This window comes from Lolium rigidum, chromosome 7 (genome assembly GCF_022539505.1).
Source record: "Lolium rigidum isolate FL_2022 chromosome 7, APGP_CSIRO_Lrig_0.1, whole genome shotgun sequence".
In the NCBI taxonomy this organism is placed as follows: Eukaryota; Viridiplantae; Streptophyta; class Magnoliopsida; order Poales; family Poaceae; genus Lolium; species Lolium rigidum.
This window is the reverse complement of record NC_061514.1, coordinates 305771102-305794963: the sequence shown is the minus strand read 5'-3', so window position 1 is coordinate 305794963 and position 23862 is coordinate 305771102. Positions and strand designations below refer to the sequence as shown.

The window sequence follows — 23862 nt, the reverse complement described above, 5'->3', positions numbered from 1 at the left end:
GCGTAAATACCTTAGAAGATGGCCAAGGCATACGCATCTAAAAGTTGAATAGTTCGGTTGCCATCAATTATAGATGATCTAGAGGCCATTGCAGAAGTACGATCTTTATCGTCGTAGGAGATTGAATTAAAAAGACAATCCAATGTGCATATAGCTCAACTTTTGCGAGAAGTGAAACTCAAATGGTACCAACATTCAAAAGTCCAATTTATTTTGGAAGGAGACTTAAATACAAGATACATTCATAGTTTCACAAATAACAGACACCGAAAGAAACTTATTCATTCTCTTCTTTAAGATGTGGGATTGATCAAATGACATAAGCAATTAAAGACATATATAGAAAATTATTACAAAATCTATTTAAGGAAGAGAGGAAGGAAACTTCTTGATGGATGAGTGAAAGGACGAGATGTCACCTAGAAGGGAGGGAGGAGTGAATAAGCGTTTCAAAAACAATTACGAATTTGTCTTGGAAGAATGCAGAACTAGGTCGATCCGTCCCGAAAACTCGTGGGAAGGAAAAAACGCTCTCGCGACCGCGTCGTCCCCCGCGGGCGACGGGGCCGCGCCGCCACTCCCCCTCGTCCAGCTCCCCCCTCCTCCCCTTCTCCTCCGCCGTCGTCGGCGTGCGTCGCCGGGCAAGGCCCGGCGGCGCGCGGCGGCGGCGGCCTCGACTTTCCCCTCTCGGCGCGGCGCTGCGCGCGGGGTAGGTGCGGCCGGGAGGTGCTCCTCGGCCGGCGGCGGTCCGGCGTGGCGGGGTGAGATCCCCACGTCGGGTGGGAGGAGGGGTGGCGGCGCGGCCGTTGGCGGCGGAGGCTGCACGGGCGGCGCCATGGCGGGGCCGCTCGGCCCGGATCCGGGCCCGGGCGGGGCCCGGAGGGGCACGGCGGTGGCTCGCTCTTGGCACGCCGGCGGCGCTCCCGGAGGAAGAGAAGACAGGGCGGCGGTGGGTGGGCGGCGGCGACACCTCGGCCGGCCGAGCTGCAGCGTAGCGGCGGGGCTTTACGGGCCCTTTGGGTCCGGCCGGGCCGGTCCGGGCCTGGTCTGCCTCGTAGCCGCGTCCGGTCGGCTACCGCGAAAGCGGTGGAGGCAGTTCCCTCCCGCGTGGCTGCGGTGCTGCTACCCCCGTCCCCGCTGCATCCCTTTTCTTCGTCTAGGCCTTGCTCCGGTGACCACAGTTAGGCGACGAGGATGGCTACAAGACCGTGGTGGCGTGTGCGGGTGGGCGGCATGTTAGGTGGAGCACGTCGGAGCGTCTGGGGTGGTCGGTTTGGTGGTCGGGAGAAATCCCTGTCGGCATGCTCGACACCGACGCGGTGACGCCTACGGGTGTCACCTTTCCTTCCTCGAAGGGCGTTGGGTGTACCTCCTCCCCAATCCCCTCCGCATACCGGGGAAACCCTAGGACTAGTCCGGGCAACAGCGGCGTCATCGTCGTCTCCTTGGTGAAGGTGTTGCTTGGTATGCGGTGCCTCGGCGTGCTAGGAGCGTGGTGGTACTTCTCCGGAGGGCGCAGCGGTTGCGGGTCTTCTTCGTTTTCGTCGATCTGCCGGTGTCGGCATTTTTTCTTCTTTCCTTTCTTTTTCTTTTCTTTTGGGCTTGGTTGTGCTGCGGCCCCAGCGCGTTCGTTGTATCGGGTCGTTTGCTATATTAATATAGCGGGGCGAAAGCCTATTTCGAGGAATGCAGAACTAAATAACATTTATTTTACAAGAAAAAACAAAAATAAGCAACGCACTAAGTGCACCAACCAACTATGCAAGATATATAGCATAAGATATGTATAACGCAAGTGGCAAGCAAGATATGAGCACTTCAAACTCGATGGCTATCACAAGGAAACTAAGTTTCGGTATAGAGATAACTGAGGCACACCGAGATGAAGATATGTTCCTGTGTTCCGACACACGAAGTGGGGTACGTCACGTTGATGAAATGCAGGTTACCACGAAAATCTCCCGAGCGCTACGATGGAACACCTTCTTCTCCAAGCCAATTCCGTGGAGGACAAAGGCCCTTTCTTTATGTTTAACTTTCCTCCACTCCAGATATGACAAACTCCACAACCACTTCACAAGCTCCACGAAGGAGAAGCCCGATCTTCTTTACAATCTTTCACAGAGAGATCATCGAAGCACCACCAATCTTTCACAACGAGATCACAGAAGCACCAACATCCAAGCCAACAAGGATATCATCTTCCAAGAGTAATAAGCTCACCATCTTTCACTCGAATAAATCGTAATGAAGAACTAAACACTATGCAAGGATGCAAAGCAAGAACACCAAAGGTGTTCAAAAATCATTCATGCCCAAATCCAGTAAAACAACAAGTGCTAGGGAGGAATTGAAGGAAGAACAACGGAAGAAATTAACAAATGACTCCAATTCTAGATCCCAAGAGTTCCCCTCACTTAGAGAAATAATCGATTAGTGAGATTGTAGATCTAGATCTACTCTTCCAAACCCTCAAGAAGATGAAAGAATCATAGGAGGGATGGAAGAGGAAGCAGTCTTTTGAGGTTCAACATTTATTGATTTTAAAAAAGTTTCTAACATAAAGTTTCAGCTAGCTTTGAAATGTATTTTATGGGGTTGAAAATATTGTTCTCATGAGTTCAAAAAATTAGGTTCACGAATCTAAAAAAAATACATGTATGCCATCGATTCAAAAAATGTTCACGAGGTCTCAGAAAAATACATTCATCGATTCGAAAAAAGATCACAGAGCTTCAGAAATATTCATGGTTTTTGAAATCCATTCGAAAAATATCACAGTCTAGCGTCTAGATATCGGTATCCGCTGAGGCGGCGAATAGGAGTACCACGCGCTAGGCGCTACCGAGCAATTCCCGATTTCTCATGTCCTCGTGTTAAGGAGCCCAATCAGAAAAAAAAAACGCCCCTAACACAACGGGATCTGACCACATACGACCACGTCGGGGCTCTCGCCGGAACGGAAACCTTGCCGCCGGCAGCCTTCCGCTCCACCCGCACCGCACCGCACCGCGCACGCTCAATCCTCTTCTTCTCTACCCCGCCCCCTTCCCCTCGCCGCCCTCGAAACCATCCTCGTCGCGACCGCCCCCGGCGTCCCGCCCCGCCGGACTCGCCGCGCCGCCCCTGTCCACGCCTCCTCCTCCCGAGGTAAGAAGCAATCTAGGATGCCATCCAATCACTGATTCCGCTAACCCACACACATACATGCTTCTTCCTGCTAAGATTTCCACGCGTTTGCCACAAGTTGTCGAGCGGGGCAAATGGCGCAGATCCCGAACCTCGACAACTCGCCGCTCAATCTCGCCGCCCTCAGGTCTCTCTTATATCCTGATCCCACGCACCTCCTCTCCGCCACTCTAAATTCTGACCCGTGTTCTTAATCCCTCGCTCGCAGGGAGCAGTCACAGAAGGACCTGCTCAACATAGTCAAGAGTGTACGTTTCTCCTCCCGCAACCCCCTCCGCAATCTACTCCACTCCTGTCGACACTCAAGCGTTCAACTTCCTTGTTCTGTATCAGATTAGGGGGAAGAAGTGCCTGGTCATCGATCCCAAGCTCGCCGGCACCCTCTCGCTGATCCTGCAGACCTCCGTGCTCAAGGTTCGGCGATACACCGTGCATCTGCTGTCAATGATGAAGCTGTAGCGTAGTTACTTCCTCCAACCCAACTTTTATTAGCTCAGACATGCTTTTTTCTTACATTGATCAGGAATATGGCGCGGAGCTGCGGATCCTGTCTGCTGGCCCGCTGCAGACGGAGTGCCCTAAAGTGGTGTATCTTGTTCGCTCGCAACCCAACTACATGAAATTTGTTGCGAATCAAATTAAGAGCGACGAACCCAAAGGGCTACAGAGGGAATATTTTCTATATTTTGTACCACGCCGTACAGTTGCTTGTGAGAAGGTATATCTTAGTTTTTGTACATTTAAGTTTTACTAACGTATCTTGCTTGTGAGAAGGTATATCTTAGTTTTTGTACATTTAAATTTTACTAACGTATCTATGCGTTCTATACTTCTATTGATTTATTGGACATGGAATTTCCAGTATGTTGAAGTAGTTTACGAGACTCACCGCAATTTGATTGTTCTAGATCCCACTGTAATAAGAATGATGACTCGGACAATCACCAAAGCCCTGTGTGGATCTGTACTAGGAATCTGTCGATCCTCGTAGTTTACTGTGAGGAGTGAACATTCACCTTGTATGGAGGAAGTCTGCGCATGAGGGTAAATACCACAAGTATTTAAGCTTTGTTTGACTAGGTTCCAGAACTTCGTTAATCTGGGATAATTCGTTCAGTTTATTCCCCTAGTTCGCCTGTTAGGTTACTGTTAGAGAGCAAAGTATGCCCGCGTACTGAAACGTTGACATGTCAGGCACCAAGCCTTGTTTAAAAAATATGTCTGGCGTCAAAAGTATCACTTGTACATGTGTTCTTTTCATTGCTGGTAATGCTTGTCAGGTCTGAAATGTTTTTTCCTGTCTGAACACCATAAATCTTTGTATGATTGGTTGTTTTGCTTCCCAAGTATCTATGGTAGGTTTAAGAACTAATGTACCTTCTTGAAGGGGAATGTGCATTTCATTACTGTAGGTTGGACTTTTTTTTTACTGATTAGTCATATGAATATTTTCATGTCACAGTTCGATTGAGGTTTTCTAAGATTTCAGCTTGCATGCCACTTCAATGTTCTTTAAAGATGGGGCCTTGGCTGTGTGAGGTTGCTAAGTACCATTACTTGTATAAGATAGATAAAGTTAAAATTATATTTTGTGAAATACCCAGAAACGGGGAGTGATGTTTTGACTCTTGGGTGCATATCCTCCCTTTATTTTGAAATGCATCTTTGGTACATTTTGAAATGCAAAAAAATTTCAAACGAAAAATTCACGTGTACATCTTCCCATGCTAAGTGTGCACAAAGTCTTTCCATGAAAAATCAACTTGTCGTTTGGCTGTGTAAAAAAGATAAATTTTGGTGCTAAAAATAATGGTTTTTGTGAGACATGTTTTGTCTTTTTTACATCGACCACAAAAAATCTGTTTTTCGCGAAACTGTATGAACACACATAAATTCTTGAGATATACATGCGGATTTTTTTGTTGGAATATTTTAACAATTAGAAATACTTCTTTTTGGGTGGAGGGAGCATATGCACTCTGGGAGCCGAATTGAATTTCCCTTATGTCATATATCTGCAATGCTACTTACCAAATATCTAACTTTGAACGACAAGAACAATCGTAAGTTACATCTTGAGGAGTAAATGTTTAGAAATTAGCAAATAAATCATTCATAGCCCATATGCAATTATTATGCCTTCTGATGCTTTTATTTGCCAAAATTAGTTGTGCTGTTTGAAGGTATATTCATAATAGTGCGGTGATAGATTATGTGTCAACTTCAGCTGGCTTATTGTGTTGGATAAGTTAGGCATCTTTTGTTATCATATTCTGGTGAGTTTTGCTTTACCTTTCTCGGGATGTCGAAACACACACTTAGTTATTGCACTCAGAATTTTGTAAGCTAGGACATATGCATCAACAAAATCCCTCAATAAGGCATCTTAAAAAATATTCATTGTTTGTTTTTGCTCCCACAGATTTTGGAGGAAGAGAAAGTTCACCAAAAGTTAACAATTGGAGAATATCCCTTGTATCTAGTTCCGTTGGATGAGGATGTCCTTTCTTTTGAGCTAGACTATTCCTTGCAGGTACTTGTGTAATTGTAGTGGCATTTTTTTAGATATTCTATTGGATCTCAATGGAGCATTTATGATTTTCAGGAATGCCTTATTGAAGGAGATACTAGTTCTGTCTGGCACGTTGCAAAAGCTATTCATAAGCTAGAGGTATGCTTGTCTTTCCATCCTGTATTTGTTAAGTTTTGTACTTGAAATGAGGGTTAATGCATTCAGGATGCATTTGTGTAAAGGCTGAAATATTGTTATGGACATACTAAGTTGTTATCTAAGTTTGCATGTATTACTTATCAACTTTACATCTGCAATCTCACAAGTTTCCTTGCATAATATTTCATTAACTAGAAGGTTTAACACTCGTATGTGGGATACTGACTTGCATAAAATTCTTGAAGTGACACTTACACTTATTACTCTTTCTTTTCCAGTTTGCCTTTGGAGTTATCCCCAATATTAGGGCCAAGGGCTTAGCATCATTCAAAGCTGCAGAGTTGCTGAACAATATGCAGCTTGAAGATCCTGTCAACATGGATAATGTAATGCCAACTGATCTCAAAATTTTGTTACTCAGATCTCTAAATTCAGCTGATCGCCTAAATTTTTCTGTTGCCTTTAGATGGGGATGCCAGAGATAGACACCCTCATTTTGCTAGACAGAGAGGTAATCTTGCTGTTGTATACTCTGTCATCATTCTTGCTTTTCTTGGCATGTATGAATTTTTTCACTTATGTTTGTTGTAAGTGATAAAATGTTAATTAAGTTATAGTGGTGTTAGATATTAGTGTGTGATACTTCTCTTCTGATGTGTGCTAATGTATCTTCTTTTACTCATTCAGGTGGATATGGTGACACCGATGTGTTCTCAGTTGACGTACGAAGGTCTATTGGACGAGGTAGGTCATGAAGTTCTGGACGCTGACATTGCTCAGAAGTCAGAAGTGTGTTTGATATTTTAGTTTCTTTGTTGAACCTTCATTGACAGCATGTGATTGTACAATTCTACAAGCTAGCATGCTTGTGGCATTTGAGTATTGCTTTCTCTAAATCTGGAGCCGATGCGAAACACCACATATTTCTCGTTCTCCTATCAGTTACCATGGTCAAAACAAGAAATGCTGCGTCCATCTTTATTGTGACTATTCTACCAGATTATACGTGCAGCAGGTGTAGGCTTGCAATGAGATCAGCAGTACGCAGTAAAATTTAGCAACCATAGAGCCATGGATAGGGACACACAGGAATGCAGGGTGCCACCAAACAGCACCCAAAACTTTGCTTGTGATATCAATGGTGGTGGCTCCTTCAGCCGTCATGTTTAATGCCTCAGTTCAAAAGAATATTTCATTTAGAATGCATGCACTCAAACTGCTGTGAATTTGACCGCACTGACGTGTTTAGATCAGCCTTACGATATAATTGTGTAGATTGATATATCAAAGTTTTTTTTGGAATATCGTGATTAAAGCTGTATATTGTAACTGTATGCCTGAATCATCTTCCCCGGAATGGACATGGTACAACACATTCTTCAGAGGTCTGCACAGATGCATAATGGAGTTGAGCTGTGTGGAATATCGCATGCTGCCTGAACTAACTGTGATATTATATAGCTGTTAAGTAGTGTCCAACGTGCTTTCGGTTGTTGTAATGCTTGTAGATACTTCCCCTATATATTCTCTTATCCTCCCTTGCTAGTTTATATGTGTTGTACGGATAGCAATGATCTTGTTAGATTTAATTGTATTACACCCTCTGATCCATAATAAGTGTCGGGGCATTAGTTCAATTTAGTCCAATTTTTTTAATTAAAGCTCAAACACTTGCTATTCTGGTGAATGATGAACCCGTTAACCTTAGGCCAACTTGAAGTGCATATGTAGCTGCATACTTACACATGTTCTGTGCAGCAGAGTGTTGTTGCTTAAGATTTTAGCTCTGTGGCTGGGTTGGTCTCCTTTTTTTCCCCTGTTTTATTCATTTGATTCTGGAGCATGATTCATTAGCACAGGTGTATCCACAATGCATGGATGACAGTGTTGCGATGTTCATTTCCTAAATCAATGCAATGCAAATGAACAGAATTTCCACCATTCTAACAATGTATTTCCAGTACGTACCTAGTACGTTCAATTAAATAACGCGGTTATGTTTTATTCGACAGATGTTGGAAATTCACAACGGAACCGTGGAAGTCGATTCGAGCATTATGGGGGCCCAACAAGATGGGAAAAAGGTCAAGGTTCCACTCAATTCAAGGTAACTATCTCTAGTATGTGCTATCTGGGAAAGAAGAAATAAATCTGCACTCATATTTTATATATTTCTACTAATATGTTTTGTTCCTGTGAATACGCCGTTATATTGATGGGCAAGCAGAAATAATATGCAAGAATGTTGCTTTGCTATTTTACAACTTCCTGATATACATTTGTGTATTAGTATTGTCAATCCTACAAGTATTGGTTTTCTTTTCCTTAGTGCATCTCCGATGACTCAGATTTTGCATATCTGCACTGGAAAGTTGATATACATTTTCCTTTCTTAATAGCCCCTCCGATCCATAATACGCGTCATTGATTTAGTACAAAGTTGTACTAAAGTTATACATTGACACTTATTATGGATCAGAGGGAGTACATTTTTCACACTTAAGAATGAAGCTTCTCTAATCTACATCGAACCTTATTAGATTGCAAGTTATATGTGTGCAACACTCCTCTGTACATAAGCATGCATTTTTTGTGAAATATGTGCCGGATATAGAGCTGCAAATTTATGTGGCTGCTCTTCTCCTTTCAGTGATAAGTTGTACAAGGAGATTCGAGACCTCAACTTGCATGTTGTAGTTCAGGTTTACTCCACTGGCCTTGCCTCTTTTTTTTTTTTTTTTTAAATGAATGAGCTTTGCACTAATGTTGTTGTTTTCTTGCTATCTACAAGCTGCCATAATATATATATCGATATATCGTGTTTTGGTTATCACAAACTGTTTCGTCTTCAGGTTGTGCGCCAAAAGGCAACATCTATTCAGCAAGATTATGCAGAAGTAAAATCCACCAATGTAAGTGTAAGAATTAGGATTTGCACTATGTTATGTATTCCTTGGAATTTATTGTCCTGTAGTGCATGTAATGATGTACATATGCCAACTAGGCCCATCGATTAGTAGGTTGCTCCCATTCTGTCCATGAATCTTGTATAAACTAGATGATTCCCCGCGCGTTGCTGCGGGTATTCTTACAATATATATTAGTAAACATTAAGAAATAAATAAAACAATGAATTAGTTGTTTCCATGTATTGTAGTTATTTCAATTTACAGAATGTACCATAATATGCCAATGCATGCAAAATTGCAGACCATGTATTCAGATGCATGCTAAGATTTACGTCCAAGAGTGCAATAGTTAAAATGTTTATATATGTTCGAACAGAACATATAACCCTTGTCAAACAATTCAAGAAAATTAAGATTATAACAATATATATATAGCAGAAGAAAATAACAAACGGATTGCTACTGGGTGAATTACTTTTCCAATTATAGGAGATACAAAGTGTGGGAGTTCAGATCTATAGCAAGGAATAAGATCGAGGCAGCAGAGTTGTCAGATCATTGGTGCCTACAATGGAATTTATGATTTTCCAAAGTATCATCTAGAAAATTAGAATCTTTAAAATTCCTCTGCAGTCATTATAACTGCACGGAGTGTTACTTTCGATTCTCTGAACATCACTGCAAGAATGAATGGTATCAATGAACCACAACCTCTCATTATAATGATGCACATATCATAGCTGCACATTCATGCATTTTTAAAATTGCCTTCATAGTCCGGGCTGCAGATCATCCAGTGTGGTCCTGAGAAACCCATCAATACAGACAAAATATAACCTTGATCCATATATTTCCGGAAATAAGGGAAAATTCTTAACATGAAGTGTTTGAATTAATCACCGTGATGGAAACATCTTAAGAGTTAAATATTCAACTTAGATCAACCATGAAGTAAAAGTGCTGGACGTTAGAGTTAGGACCTCACCTGCATAAACATTTCAGGTCAACTGTGGATACATATATACCACTCTGCAGCTGCAAAGAAGCAATTCAGTTTTCAACAAATTCTTTATTAATTTGAAAAAATGGTTAAAAGTAAAATTACACATATGGGAGGGGCCTAGGAATACACGTGAACATAAATATTGTTAGGCTAACAACTGAAGCTTTCCCTTTAGCAAAAAAAAACTGAAGCTTTCCTCCATTGTTATGTCCTTTTCTATTTACCATGAACATAGAAATACCAGCCCATATGAGTTCATCACTTACAGTAAGAATCTTCGATAAGTTATTCGGAACAGAATTGGGGATCAGCAAACTGAAACAGTTACTCTGAATTTTTGTTTTTATCTTGGTACAAAGCAGATGTAAATTCTGCAATAATAATTTAGGTTTGCACAGCGAGCCAGTAGCCAACCTTGACGTTGAGATACCCCTGCCACTCACGGAGGGAACTTTGTAGCCAAATATACAATATATGCTGTTAACAACTTGCCTGATCTAGTTGGGGCACCTGTGTCTATTTTATGCTCTGGATCAATGGCATGAATTCTGAGAAGTTCTTCCGTTGGACTGCAACAACCAGCAAACACTACAAGAATGGTAAAGCAGGAGTGCAGAATTGATAGTCCGATGTCAAACCCAAACTGAGACTCTTAATTATACAACAACAAAGATATCCAGGTCAATTTGCAACGCTGCATCTCAAATTGAAGTATAATCATACCTGGTTAATGGATCTCATCCTGAAATAACAGAAGCATGTAACACAATAGCTCGATGGAAGTTTCTATTACCAATTGCTAGTCTGCACTTTGAGTAAACTCTGGCTTCACTAAAAAAAAAAGTAAAGCTAATTGTACCTGGAAGGGTTCATATTTGCATGGCAGACGAATATAAGTTGGAGAGGGGTAAAACAGTAGAACATAAAATTCATTCTGTTTTCCTCTGAAATTATTAGAGGGGATCATCCAATCAAGAGCTCAACGTGTAGGCTTGTGCTCCTTCTCTGGTCATAGCTAGCTAGAGCGGACATGAGAGGGCTCTGATTCATGGACAGAGGAAAGATAGATGAAAGCACTGAACAAATGGGCAGAACCGCAGAACTGTTGGAGATCATGGTAGAGCCTCCACACGAATGGATACCGCACGTCTTGCAGTTGGAGCAAGGTCTTTATTGTCACGTAATGTCCCTTGGTCTACCTCCACACGAGGACTCTTCATATGGCTCCATTGGTTTTATCTCAGAGACAGTGAAGGAGAGGAGGAGGCATAATAACGGCAGTGTTTTTTATAGGGCTCGTTCCATCAGGTGGGCATCAAAGAAGATGGACCAACGGGTGCATATGGGCCAAATAAATGGGCTTCACGGAATAACTGAACCAAAAGGAAACCGACGAACATGCATCAAGGGGATGACCCTAAAAAAAATGCATCAAGGGGATGATGGCAGAACATAAATCGAATGCACAAACAGACCACGGGTTGCATGAAAATTGTTGAGGTGGCTTATTTGCTGAGGTGGATAGGCTGCATGTTGAGAGAAATAGGTTAGTGGGGATGATCTTCTTAGTTTTTTCGCGAAAACGCAAAAGCATTGCGTTTCGATGCATTGATAGAAAAGAAGGTTATATGTACAAGTCCCCTAGAGGACACACCCCGCCATACAACTCAACCCAAGAAAAACTAGTCTAAGGGAGGAGCTGACGAACACCCCGGGCTCCCGCGTCCACCCATTGCCGCGCAACCTAATGTCATTGAATAGGGACGCCATCGAAGGCCGCGCACTGTCAAAGAACGCCGCATTCCGGTGTTTCCAAATCCACCACGCCGTAAGCATGATAATCGACGTAGTTCCTTTGCGCAGTTGGCGGGGGGCGGTCCGCACAGCCTGCGACCACCACTCCGCGAAGTCACCCTCCACCGTGGGAGGATCTGAGGTGGATCCGATCCACGAGAGGACCTCAAACCACACCATCCTGGAGAAAGAGCACCCAGTGAGCAGGTGCGCCATGGTCTCCACAGCCTGGTCGCACAGCAGGCATGTAGGCGCATGCGGTAAGCCCCGCCTCGCCAGCCTCTCACCCGTCCAACATCTGTCCATGCAGGCCAGCCATATGAAGAACTTCACCCTTGGCGGCGCCCAAGATTTCCAATTCAGCCTCCAAGACCCTGACGTGATAGCCCCCTGGAAGAGGGTGTCATAGCAGGATCGAGCACTGTATCGGCCATCCATCGTCCAACACCATACCATCCTATCATGTTCCGCCGAAAGTTGCACACCGCGAAGCCTACCCCATAGCTGCACGTATAGGATATATAGGATATAACTACGTTGATAGAATACAATGCATATAGCTTTGAGAACTTTTATTTCCAAAGAGCTAAAGTGTATAAGCTCAGAGGACATGTCTGACGTATACTTGACTTATTTTTTGGGTCTCGAAATTGAATTGTTGGATGTACAGATGCTGGTGGTGTTTGATCTTACATTATCTTTTTGGGTAAAGTAGTGATGAACAGAACTGTTAGGATTAAATTTATTTCCTTTTTGAGAACTACATACAGTGCTTTGGATCACTCACCAGGAAATTTTCTGTTTAGCATTTGAAGTAGCTGCATGTGTGTCCCAGATTTCATAATTTTATGTGATGTTCATGTTACCCGAAATTATTTTACCTTTTTGATTGCATGTAAGTTAATTACATATTTTTCATAAACAGACACAGTCGGTTTCTGAGCTGAAGGATTTTGTGAAGAGGTTACACTCGCTACCGGAGATAGCCGTGAGTTATTTAAATACCTTCTTTTGTTTGCCTCCGCTTCCACTAACTATGACACATTCAATTATTCAGAGGCATGTTAATTTGGCACAACATTTGCAATCATTTGCGGCAAAACCCTCATTTCATGCCCGAGTAGAGATTGAACAAATAATATTGGAGGTGGAGAACTATGAAACGTGAGTTTGTTGTAGATACTTCTCATTAGTTTTCTTTTATTTACTTTTCCATTCATTTATTATGGTTTATTACTCACTCTCAATTCAATGTTCCTTAAGTTGTCTCATATCTGTAAAACAATACTTTCTGTATGCTTGCTTCTATTGGATGGTTCATTTTACACCCTGAAGGCCTGAACTTTTATGCTGCAGTCACTTTATAATCCCCTTAGGTACCTAAGGGTGTGTTTGTTTGGGCTTTTTTTGGCTTTCCAATGAAATAAGCCTCCAAAACGAACCAAACGGGGTAGCTTCTCTGTTGGCTTCCCGTGGCTTCTCTTTAGATAGGAAAACATTTTCTTAGTTAGGACATTTCGTTTGACGTTATTTACGGGTAGACTGCCACCCTGGGCTGAATCCTATGCATGCCGCCTCGAAACAGTATTCTCGTATTGGTATCCCCACTTGTTCGACCGAGCGTGACTGTGTGGGTCTCGTACAAGTTTTGTTTTGTTTTGTTTTGCATGCAAAGTTTCTTCCGCGAAGATTTTCTCATCAGCTGGATGGTTCTGACATCATTAGTACGTGTATAGTAACAGTACGAGTACGTGACAATACGTTTCAGCCATGCACGCGCAAACTGATCGTTCAACCAACATCTAGCGTACATGCACGTGAAGAATCCATCTCATAGACAAGTACAAATTCATCCATTGGCCACGTACGGTAGTCCGTATGCACATATGTAGTCCATCTGTTGCCTCCCAGGACCAGGACCAGCTCATACATATGGAGTACGGGAACTTTGCATATCAGTCTACCTCATACTTGATTCTTATATTCATAGATACAGTTATACACTTATATCAGCGCAAAATACATATTATCGATACTCTAGGGAATTCCAGAGAATTCATCTGTTCACAGCTAGACAACCAGTGGAGTTGCCAAACAGTGAAACTTGGAACAGCAGCTTTTCCTGCACAGCCAGCCACAGCCCAAACAAACAGCCCCGAAACATGTATTCTACCATCTAAGTTCTCGATACCAGATCAAATACCTCTGCATTATCAGAATTTAAGTCAATTTTGTCATGGGGCCTGACATGGAGGATTTCTAGCAAGTTGTATGATTAAAAAAGGGTGATCCCTTGCCATCAACAAGGGATCAGTGGTACACAAAGGCTTTCCTGTTAAGAAAATCGCATCTCCCTTTTCTATCAGTATGAGGATGTACCCTGTCCTTGGCAAGCTGGCCATGCTTCATCACCTCAAAACACATTCTATATGTAGTGTAATTGGTTGACTGGCAGATTCAACAAGAAATCATGCTAAGGAATGAACCAGTTACGTAATCTGCAGGCGAGGCAGTGGCAAACACTTCAAAGAAGAAAGGCCTTCTGCAGTTGGATCTAGCTGTACCAATCATCTGAGGGAGATCAAGATTGTCTTCAAGTGCGATTGATGGAATGCCAAAATTGCGTACCGAAATTACAGTTCCAGAAAAGATGATCCCTGGTTTCCAATAAATCATCATCACATCATCACATAGGCGGCTCATGCCGTTATCATTGAGTGTGTTTTTCCTTGTGAGCATATTCTTCATGTTTAGGCGACATAAAGAAGAGGTGAGAGGTGGTCGATTTGTCTAAGCCCCCTACAGCAGTGGAAAGTTTTCCCTAGAACGCCATTAAGGAGGACTGAAGATGTGCCAGAAGTAAGGATATAGTTGATCCATCCTAGGAAGCGGTCATAAAAGCATAGTGTTTCAACATGGATAGGATCGCCTCATGTTCGATCATGTCAAAGGTTTTAGCATAGTCAAGTTTGAGAATAATTATCTCCCTTTTGGATTGGTGACATTGGTGTAGAAATACAAAACTCCAAGCAAGACAATCCTGAATTGTCCCGCTTTTGAGGATCGCCTTTTGAAGGCGGTCAGCGAGTAGTTTATTGAGTAGCTTAAGACAGGAGTTGAGAAGCTAGATGGGCCTATAGTCACCCAGATTTTCAGGGTTGGGAACCTTTGGGATCAGCGTGATATGGGAATTATTGATGCTTTGGAGGTTGACGGCGCCGTTGAGCCAGCACAGCTTCTTTGGGTTGGGAGGAGTTACTCCTCCAGCACCACTCCCTAACATCGACTAGTCCATGTATTTTTGCTTTTGCCTCATCTCCGTACTCGTCCCTGTGCAAGTCTGTCCAGTCTTCCTTGAGTCCCCCACACTGGGAACCTGTGGTGTCTGTGCTCAAGTTTCTGACTGCCAGATAAAATGGCCCTGCCTGTGAGAAGCTGCTTCTTGATGGTACATGACGCTATTGGTACTTTGTATATCTAGCTTTTAGGAGTAGCACAAATTTTATTCGTATGGTAGGGGACACTGTTGGTTCTCTGTATATCTAGTCTGTACTAGTAGAATAAAGTTATCCCTATGGCATATTGGATAATTTTATGCTCTCTTTTGTTTAAAAATATAAATAACTCATCCTTCTCGTTATTCTGCTGAGTAGTGGTATGTCTGGGCTTTAGATGTTCTATATGGTGGGCTGGGCTGCATACAGAGTCATAGGTGTAAACCAGTTCAGCAATGTGGTGGTGGAGAGTGAAATGGAGGTGGGAGCCTGTGCGGAAGCGTGAACATTACCTTGCCTACTAAAGGGTGGAAGTTCTTCGTTGCTTTTGTACACGGGTTTCGCATGCTTTCTTGGCCTCAACCTTAGCTTGATTGCTTTGCTGTAGTTCCATGTATTTTGTTGGTATAGTTACATAGACGATTGTATGTTGTCATCTTCTGATTTGCTGACATGTGAAGGGATAAAATGAAAAAAATGCTAATGGCAACTATTTTAACCTCTCAATAGTTATACTGTCGCATGGAGCAGTATAGTGTTTCATGCCTAATACAAAATAATATATATGTTCCAATGGCAGTCTAATATGCCATAGTGGTATAATAAAAGTTCCCTACAATATTTACTGAAGTTCATTCTAAGTCTTTGTTATTATCTTGTAGTATCAATTATGAATCTAGCTGTCAAATAGTTCCCTCTCATTTGTGTCGAAATATTAACTAAGCTAACCACATCCCCAGGTGTTTCGAGTACATTGAAGATATAATACAGAAGCAAGAACCTATTGAAACTGTTCTTCGCCTTCTAGTGTTATTCTCCCTTACAAATGCTGGGTTACCAAAGAAGAATTTTGACTACTTGAGGTATTTCTATATATTGTCATAAATCACTGTATTTCTTGGATTGCCATTGTTGCTTTTGTGTTAAACACTTTATTCATTTTCAAGTTTACAGATTTGCAACAGGCAAGATATGTATAGCTATATAAGTAATGCTGATAGGATCATGGTCTTACTTGCAAGGAGTGATCATTTTAATATATTCTCCTTAATTTTGGATGTGCTTTAGGAGTTTGTGTTGTGCATTTCGTCAAATGTGTTTTGCCACTTCCAGCATGTAGTTGATTTTTCACCTAACCTCTATCCTCATTGTCTATCCGTTTTCTGCTATTTGCTAGGAGGGAAATACTGCATAGTTATGGCTTTGAGCATATGTCCTTGCTATACAATCTGGAAAAAGCTGGCCTGGTTAAGAGGCAGGTTAGTCAAAGTAGCTTCTCAATGAACATGTTTTTTTTTTTTTGTTTTTGTTTCAGAACCTTCAGCTGCTCCTCACTGGTGTTTTATCCTGTTATTTGTTGCAGTTCTTTTCACATCAATTTCCCATAATATTATATCACTTTGTGCAGGAATCGAGGAGTAATTGGGTTGGTATTAGCAGAGCTCTGCAGCTTATAGTTGATATAAAGGATCCTGAAAAGTAATTATTATTGCTAAGACTCCATATTTACTTTGATTTGTATTTTCACGTTTTATTTACTTACAAAATAAAATTTTCATCTTTCTGAAGTGCAAGTTTAGTGATGTAATTATGGTTTAATCTCTGTTCATTTTTCTTACTAGTTAATTTCTGTTCTTAAAAAAAAATACTTGTATTGATCTTCAAGTGAATTTGACTTTTTGATATATGCCCAAATAGTTTCCTGGAGTTCTTAAGTTGTTGAGATGCAAAATAATTTCTCATTTTTAGTCACCTAAGTGACTTAAGCAAATTGGTACTCCCTCCGTCCAATGAAAGTTCATTGAAACTCGTTGATATATTTTTTGTGTGTTTGCATATGTTGAAAACGTTGTTTCTTCCCCTCATCATGTTATGCATAATATTTATAGTACTACTGCGAGCAGTGGTGGATCTAGCATAAAATGTTAGGGTGGTCCTCAATAATTTTTTTATTAATTATATATTTTTTTAATTTTTTTCTATGGTATATAGGCTAAATAGAAATTCCAGGGTGGTCCATGCACCACCCTGGCTATCCTATAGATCCGCCCCTGACTGCGAGCATTCATGCTTCTCATTATTGTACTTGTACATTTTTCACCAAGTTTCTATGATTACTTGTGGTCCCGAGTTGTCTTGGTCATGATAACAACTGTGACTTACATGTTCCTATTTTTATTCTCAGGCCTGATGATATATCATACATCTTTTCTGGATATGCCCCTCTTAGCATTCGCCTCGTTCAGCATGCAGTGAGGTCTGGATGGTAAGTGTACCCATCAGCTTATTTTCAAGGCTTTGTTTATGTTCATTAGAATGTAGTTTGCATGGAAAGATATGTTTAATTTCCCTAGGGAAGTTAGAATGTAGTTAGCATTAGAATTGTTTTCCATAAACTAAGATAAACATCGAACAGAGAACCGTGGAAAAAAAAATCTAGCTTGGTACCGATTTACAGAATGTAGATGTTAGTTGCATATGATTTTGTTAAATTTTGAACTCTTCTTCACTTATGGTGGTAACGAAATCAGTGGATGGTAGGAAGGAACAATGTCCCTTTTTTCGCTACACTTGTGTCATTCTTGAATGATATTCCTCGCAATACGGAAGTGACTTCCAGTTCCCTTTCTTACTATTACTCTTATTATTTCCATATAGAATGTAGTTTGGGGGAACTCGTTAATTATTCTTCACTAATATTTGACAAAAAGTTTATCTGTGTACCACTTCTCACAACAAGTTGTTTTTTATTTTTTTATCGATGATGTTATATTCAGCAAATGGTTTGCTTGAATGACCTTAATTAAAGGGTTAGAAGGTGGACACATGTTCAGAGTTTTTTCCGGATATTAACTTGTGCACCACTATCCAGGCGAACTATGGAAGATCTGTTAAAATTATTGCCAGGTCCACATCTGGATTTGAAAAGAGTTAGTGGATTTTGTCTATGTCGAAGTTCAATTTTTGGGGGAGCAGGATGTTTTTTTCGTAAGATATTGATCTAGTCTACTTATGTAGGGTGTTTCGTCCATTAGTTCTTCATCGGAAGTACTCCCAGGTTCTGTGGGACAACAGAGTACCGACCGGTAAATTGCCTTTATGTTAATTCTTGTTGCCACATTTTAGGACTGCTAGAGAAATGGAGAAGGATCCGGTTAACCCAATGATGTTTGCTTCATAGATTGGCTCGAATAATGGTGGCGCTGTTGTTGATTTGAATATCCCATTTCCCATGTTATTTCATGATCTTGTATTTATGGCAAGCAATTTTTTGTCGTGTGCGGAAAGGTAGACTGGCAAAATTGTGGTGTCTCCACATGGTTTGACCCCAAGCTATATGATGTCTGAAATGCATGAACTTAGTTCAACTTTTTGAACTAGTAGACCTTGTGATTGTGAGGATTGAAGGCAAGTGTAAGTAGCAGATCTTAGAGATGAGATAATATGTAGAGTACAGGGAAGAACGTCAGGAGTAAAACTAGTGAGATAGAAAACTAAGGGGAATAAGGCAAAGAAGATTAGTAGTAATAGTATCATTTGAGATTGCCGCCTATGATTAGTGTCACATGAGAAGCCAATGGTTATTGTAATGTAGTCAATTTTTGCCAGAACAGGATGACTGTTTTACCTTAATGTTTTTTCCGTTTCTGCTTACACAGTTTAGTTTTTTCTTCACCTGCATTTTTGTTATAAAAATGCCTGTTTGTTCTAGGGTTGGTCATCGCTCCCTGGTTCTGGTTGTATTTATTGGTGGTGTAACATCTGCTGAGATTGCTGCACTTCGATTTCTTAGTGCGCAGGTAAATATCAGCAAAATCATTTCCATTTTCTTTCAGATCTTTATAGAAAATGGACTCCAAGGTGTTATAAATTTGGTATATTTTGTACTATGAAAGTTCGAAAATAAAAGGAAAAACTTCATTATTGACTGATTTCTGCCCCATTTGTGTGGCCTCTAGGTTTAATACTTCAAATTAAGGTTTATCCACGTTACAATTAACTTACCTGATAATCTGGAGCTCCCTTTGCAGAAAACATACTCCCTCCGAAATATATTAGTTGTTGCTGGTTTAGTACAAAGTTGTACTAAATCAGTGACAACTAATATGGATCGGAAGGAGTAATTTTTTGAGGGCGAGCACTACCCACTTTATCCTTCTCGTATTGTTTTCATATTTTCCATGGCTATTTCTCTTTCGTGCTTATTTCTAAGTGATTGTTGGGTGTCTGACTGGAGATCAGTTTCTGCAGCCTGACATTATAATATCACACTCTAGCTTAGGTCACGAAAATCCTATCCGAATGCCTAGGTTTTGCTTACATATTCTGTGGCTTGTCTACTGCAGGAAGGGATGGGCTATGATTTCCTGGTTGCAACTACGAAGGTTATCACTGGCAACACGTTGCTGAGACCAATTATAGCCAGCAGCAAAGAGGGAATGATTTGATCGTATTTGTTGTGCATATCCGTTTTTTGATTGTACAAAGCAGCTCACACTCTGAGCCCCAGAGGGATTTCCATCTTTAGTTCTGACGCTGTTATTCTGAGTGGAAACTTTGAGGCCCGCGGTCTTCTGTCCATCAGATGAGCCTCGTTTTTCTGTGAGGTACTGCAGACAGTGTATATATTTATATCTCCTGTACAAATTGGGCTGAATTAATGAACGCATTAGTGCTAGATGGAGATGCCGCGTTCTCATTTTCCTGTATATTCCCGAAATACAGATCTTCATTTTTTCATCTTCTGTTTTCACCCTTTATATAATTTCTGTGTCAGGTATGCTCAGTTCTTTTTCTGTGTGTCAATAACAACGCTGGGTTGCAACAGCTGTAGTGCTGCTTTGGTTTGTGAGATTTTCTTAGTGCGCAGGTAAATAAAGCTATGAGTTTGAATAGGTGGAGTGATATGTTTATTTTATTATAATACTTGTCGCGTCAGGGAGCTCCGAGAAAAATAAAGTTGTTCCAATAATCATGCTGTTTCAACCTTGAAAAAATTGTACAGTTTTCTAGTAGGAGATTATTCACATTGGCAACATAAGCGTACAGAATCACCACGGAAAGACGTTTGCAGTGCCACACTGGAAATGGACATGGACATGGGTCTGGCTGTTCCCAGTTTTGCAGAAACCCCTTGACTTAATTTTGCATCGCACCAAACGACCCACAATGTGACTTGAGAGGGAATACCCCTAATTCCCAAATCGGGCCCCATCGACCAAATCTCTAGCTCGATACCGAGTGGCGGCGTGCTGAGTGGCACTGGGTGATGAGTGGTGGCGGCGTCAGGACTAGCGGCCGGAGTATGGTGATGAGTGGTGGCGGCGGGAGGGGCAGCAGGTTCAACAACACCTACGACAATGAGATATGGGAGGAGACTGCAGTGGTCTGCTGGGACGGTGGCTCCGGCAGCACAGTCTCCGGCGAGGTGAGCTTTCCCTCATTCCTGCACATGCTACATAATTTAGTGTCTTAATTTACTGAATTGGTGCACTTGTGCTTTAAATTTATGTAGAATGCTCATGAGATGAAGCAATCCAGAGAAGGGTTGCAAAATTGTCTAGTTGACAACAAGAGGAAGAAGCAAGAAGCAATGTTAGGGTGTGGTTGTAGGAGCTCAAATATTTTGAGAGTTACTGCAGAAAAGAATTTAAAGATAAGGAATAAAGTTGGAGAGTTGAAGGATGTGATTTTAAGGATGAAGATAGTGAAGAAATTGCACAAGACCGAGATGAAACAGGGACAGAAAAGATGTAGCTTTCGTATTTGTGTTGTGTGCTTGCATTTTGTATGCACTGGTAGGTACTTGTGTTAAGGGATAGAGGATGTTTGATTAGGTAATTTGGAATGATTAGTGTATGCACTATCTATTGTTTTGTGATGGAGACTAAATATAAGATTGACATAAAGCTTTGGAAATGTGTGTTTTCGAAATGAGAGCTTTGGTGCAGTAGTTGATGCTTTTGTCTTGTACACTGCACTATTATCATGTAATCTTGTGACGTATTCATCTTTAGTTGCCACTATAAGATAATCACGACATCACCTCTTGCAAGCTCATCAGTGACCAAACTAGTTATCTTGATGTTTCCTCGTTTTCTGTGATGGATTGGTTTCAATGGAGAGAGAAGAAAAGAAGGAGTGCTTCTAGGAGGAGCACACGTCCACGGTGAGCACTAGTGCATGCAAGGTATTCTTCTCCCGAGAAAGAATTGAAAGTGCCGTATTCCCCTGGCGGCGAGGAATTGCACTTCACTTGAGGAGTAAGTCTACAACGGAACCTCACTTGAGGAAATCAACAACTCCAACTGGTTCATGTGTTGAAACGAGGTACACCAAGGGGGTATACTGTCTCCACGGTCTTGGGAAGGTGGCGTGGTATTATCCTTTCGGAACCACGGAGACAAAGACGCAACTAAGAAAACTAAATTATCTAGTACTTTGTATATCTCTTCTATAGCTACCAATGACTACATGTTAGAATGCATGTATATGTGGTGGATGAACTGTGCAATCAAATATAGTTGATATCGTAGTTATATGTGTTGCTGGTACAGCTGGGTATAGATCTGCTTGTATCATGTTCTTTTTTTGAGGGATGCTTGTATCATGGTTTTACAGATAAAAATATATGCAATATAATCAATCAACATAGGCTATCATGATAGTTAGGTAATCCATGCATGTGTGCCAGACTATTTCAACCGTACGCGAAAACCAATTTTATCCTAGTGGTAGAAAACGAATGATGTACTTGTTTAAAGGATAGAGATTTGGTGCACATGGGCACAAGTGATCTCGTTTAAAAAAAATTTAAAATAATAGTTTTTAGTTAAAAAATTCTGGAAAAAAATCCACACATAGTCAATGATGTATCCCACAAACGGGCAAAAAATCAATTTCAAATAGTTAATATTTTGAGCTACACAAAAATGAAAAAATTGTAGATCTGAGTAGTCATTTTCAAATCTCCAAAACATATCAGAATTTGTCATTTTTGTCCAGGTCAGAATAAAAAGAATTTAGGATTGGGATTTTCCATGATTGTGGGATGTATCAATGGTAATCTACAGAATTATTTTCATGATTTTTTATAACTTGTAAACATATTTTTAATTTTTTTTAACTGAGCGAGAGCACTCGAGCTCGTGAGCTAAAAGAACTTTTCGTTGTTTAAAGCAAAAACTACATTAAAAAACGAATCAGGCAAGTTAGAGAGATCTAAATAGTACCTGACGTCAGGCGCATCTAGTGGTGTTCACCACAGTTAGTCATATTGTTCTTAACTCACAGAAACTTAGTCGCACATTTGGGATTTCAGCGTGGAGTAGAGTTATGGTCGTACAAAACCCAAGATTTAACACGAGGAAAAGTAGATTGCAAACAGGTAAAGGAGAAACATAAGGCGATCACAAACATTAGAAGTGTGTTACTACCATTTTGTACAAGCATTCTAAAATAGATTGCTACAGCACCTTGCCAGTGTTTTTTTCTCCACAAAAAATGTGTTCGTGTAATTTACTCATAGTTTTGACAATACTACGAGTAACATATTACTTTTTTCTACAAGTATTCAAATGAAATAACGGGGAAATTGTGTGTGACATATTATGTAGAAAAGCACGCTTGACAATATGTCCGAAGTCTACTACACCGCAAATGCCAGTAAGTGTCCTTTCTTTTCCTTTTTATGGTCGGGGGGGGGGGGAGCAAAGTCCCCACCTGTTTTTTTTTTTTTTTTGTATAAATTGGCAGATCCCAAACCGCCCAAACATGAGTTTTCTTTACAAGGGCAGAGAGGGTAGAGAGGAGAGAGAGGAGAGAGGGGGGCAGGCAAAGGACATCAAAGTGTGCCCTCAGCAATGTAGCGCAACTAGGCCGCCTCAACAAGATCTTGGTCTCCAGGAAGCCTCACACGCCAGAGGCGAGCGTCCTCGCGACATGCATGTAGCAGGAGCGGCAGGCATGCCTGCGGCTCCCGCAGAGCTGCACTTTGGGGTCGGAGGGAAAATCAAAGCCAACCGTGTCCCAGAAGCGACACGCAAATGGACAACCGAAGAAGATGTGGTTGACCGTCTCGAGGGGAACTCGGCAGGTGGGTCAAAGCGCCTCCGTCGCTCTGGAGTGTACACGGGCTTTGGTCAGCAGACAAGCAACGAACTGCACCTTCGAGGGAGATGAGTTCTTCCAGATGAAGTCGTGAGAGGGAGCGTCCACGCCCCCAAGTGCGCAACTTGTATATAGCAGAGGCATCTAGCCCGCCAGAATTCTCGCGACATTTAGTGTAATTTGCTTCGCATGTCTCCTTCTCTGACGTTCATCTCCCGAACCTCATCCTTCGTCAACAACGGCGATATCATTGTGGCACGCTTCAAATTTCAGCGTGGAGTAGTGTCATAGTTGTAAAAACCTAAAGATATAACATGAGAAAAAGTAGATTGCAAAAGGTAAAAGGGAAAAGTAAGAGGAAGAACCAGTAGAAGTGTGTTTCTACCATTTTCTACAAGCACTTAAAAATAGATTGCTACAAAACCTGGATAGTGTTTTTTTTACTCTAGCCCTGCAGAAGTGTGTTTGTGTAATTTACTAGTATTAGTTACTAAACTACCCCCTTGGTGGCAGTAAAATGTTTTGGCAAACTGTTTTAGTTTGCCAAAACGTCTTAGGTTTATGTAACTGAATAATACCATATTCTACAAGCATTCAGATAAAGTAATGCGGAAAATCTTTGTGCGAGAGATCAGGTAGAAAAAAACACACGCAAGAATATGTGGGAAATCTAGCACCGCAAATGCCACCTAG

The 23862-nt window shown here is 41.4% G+C and overlaps 1 protein-coding gene across 1 annotated transcript; it reads left to right on the top strand.

The window, feature by feature from the left end:
• The first annotated feature begins 3107 nt into the window (after positions 1 to 3107).
• Positions 3108 to 19763, top strand: LOC124677962 (vacuolar protein-sorting-associated protein 33 homolog). Its single transcript, XM_047213895.1, has 23 exons — positions 3108 to 3150; positions 3248 to 3316; positions 3398 to 3437; positions 3523 to 3603; positions 3713 to 3907; positions 5612 to 5722; positions 5795 to 5860; positions 6139 to 6246; positions 6327 to 6371; positions 6548 to 6604; positions 7873 to 7967; positions 8511 to 8562; positions 8713 to 8772; positions 12492 to 12554; positions 12624 to 12730; positions 15801 to 15923; positions 16238 to 16319; positions 16469 to 16539; positions 17246 to 17326; positions 17933 to 17990; positions 18079 to 18146; positions 18773 to 18860; positions 19407 to 19763. The coding sequence occupies exons 2-23, from the start codon at positions 3264 to 3266 to the stop codon at positions 19506 to 19508; spliced, it is 1806 nt and encodes a 601-aa protein (XP_047069851.1). The 5' UTR covers positions 3108 to 3150; positions 3248 to 3263; the 3' UTR covers positions 19509 to 19763.
• The last annotated feature ends 4099 nt before the right edge of the window (positions 19764 to 23862 follow it).

Coding starts and splice junctions, on each gene's coding strand:
- LOC124677962 (XM_047213895.1), top strand. CDS start 3,264: ATGGCGCAGATCCCGAACCTCGACAACTCGCCGCTCAATCTCGCCGCC. Junction 8,563..8,712: donor ACTTGCATGTTGTAGTTCAG/GTTTACTCCACT, acceptor TTTCGTCTTCAG/GTTGTGCGCCAAAAGGCAAC. Junction 17,327..17,932: donor CATGCAGTGAGGTCTGGATG/GTAAGTGTACCC, acceptor ACCACTATCCAG/GCGAACTATGGAAGATCTGT.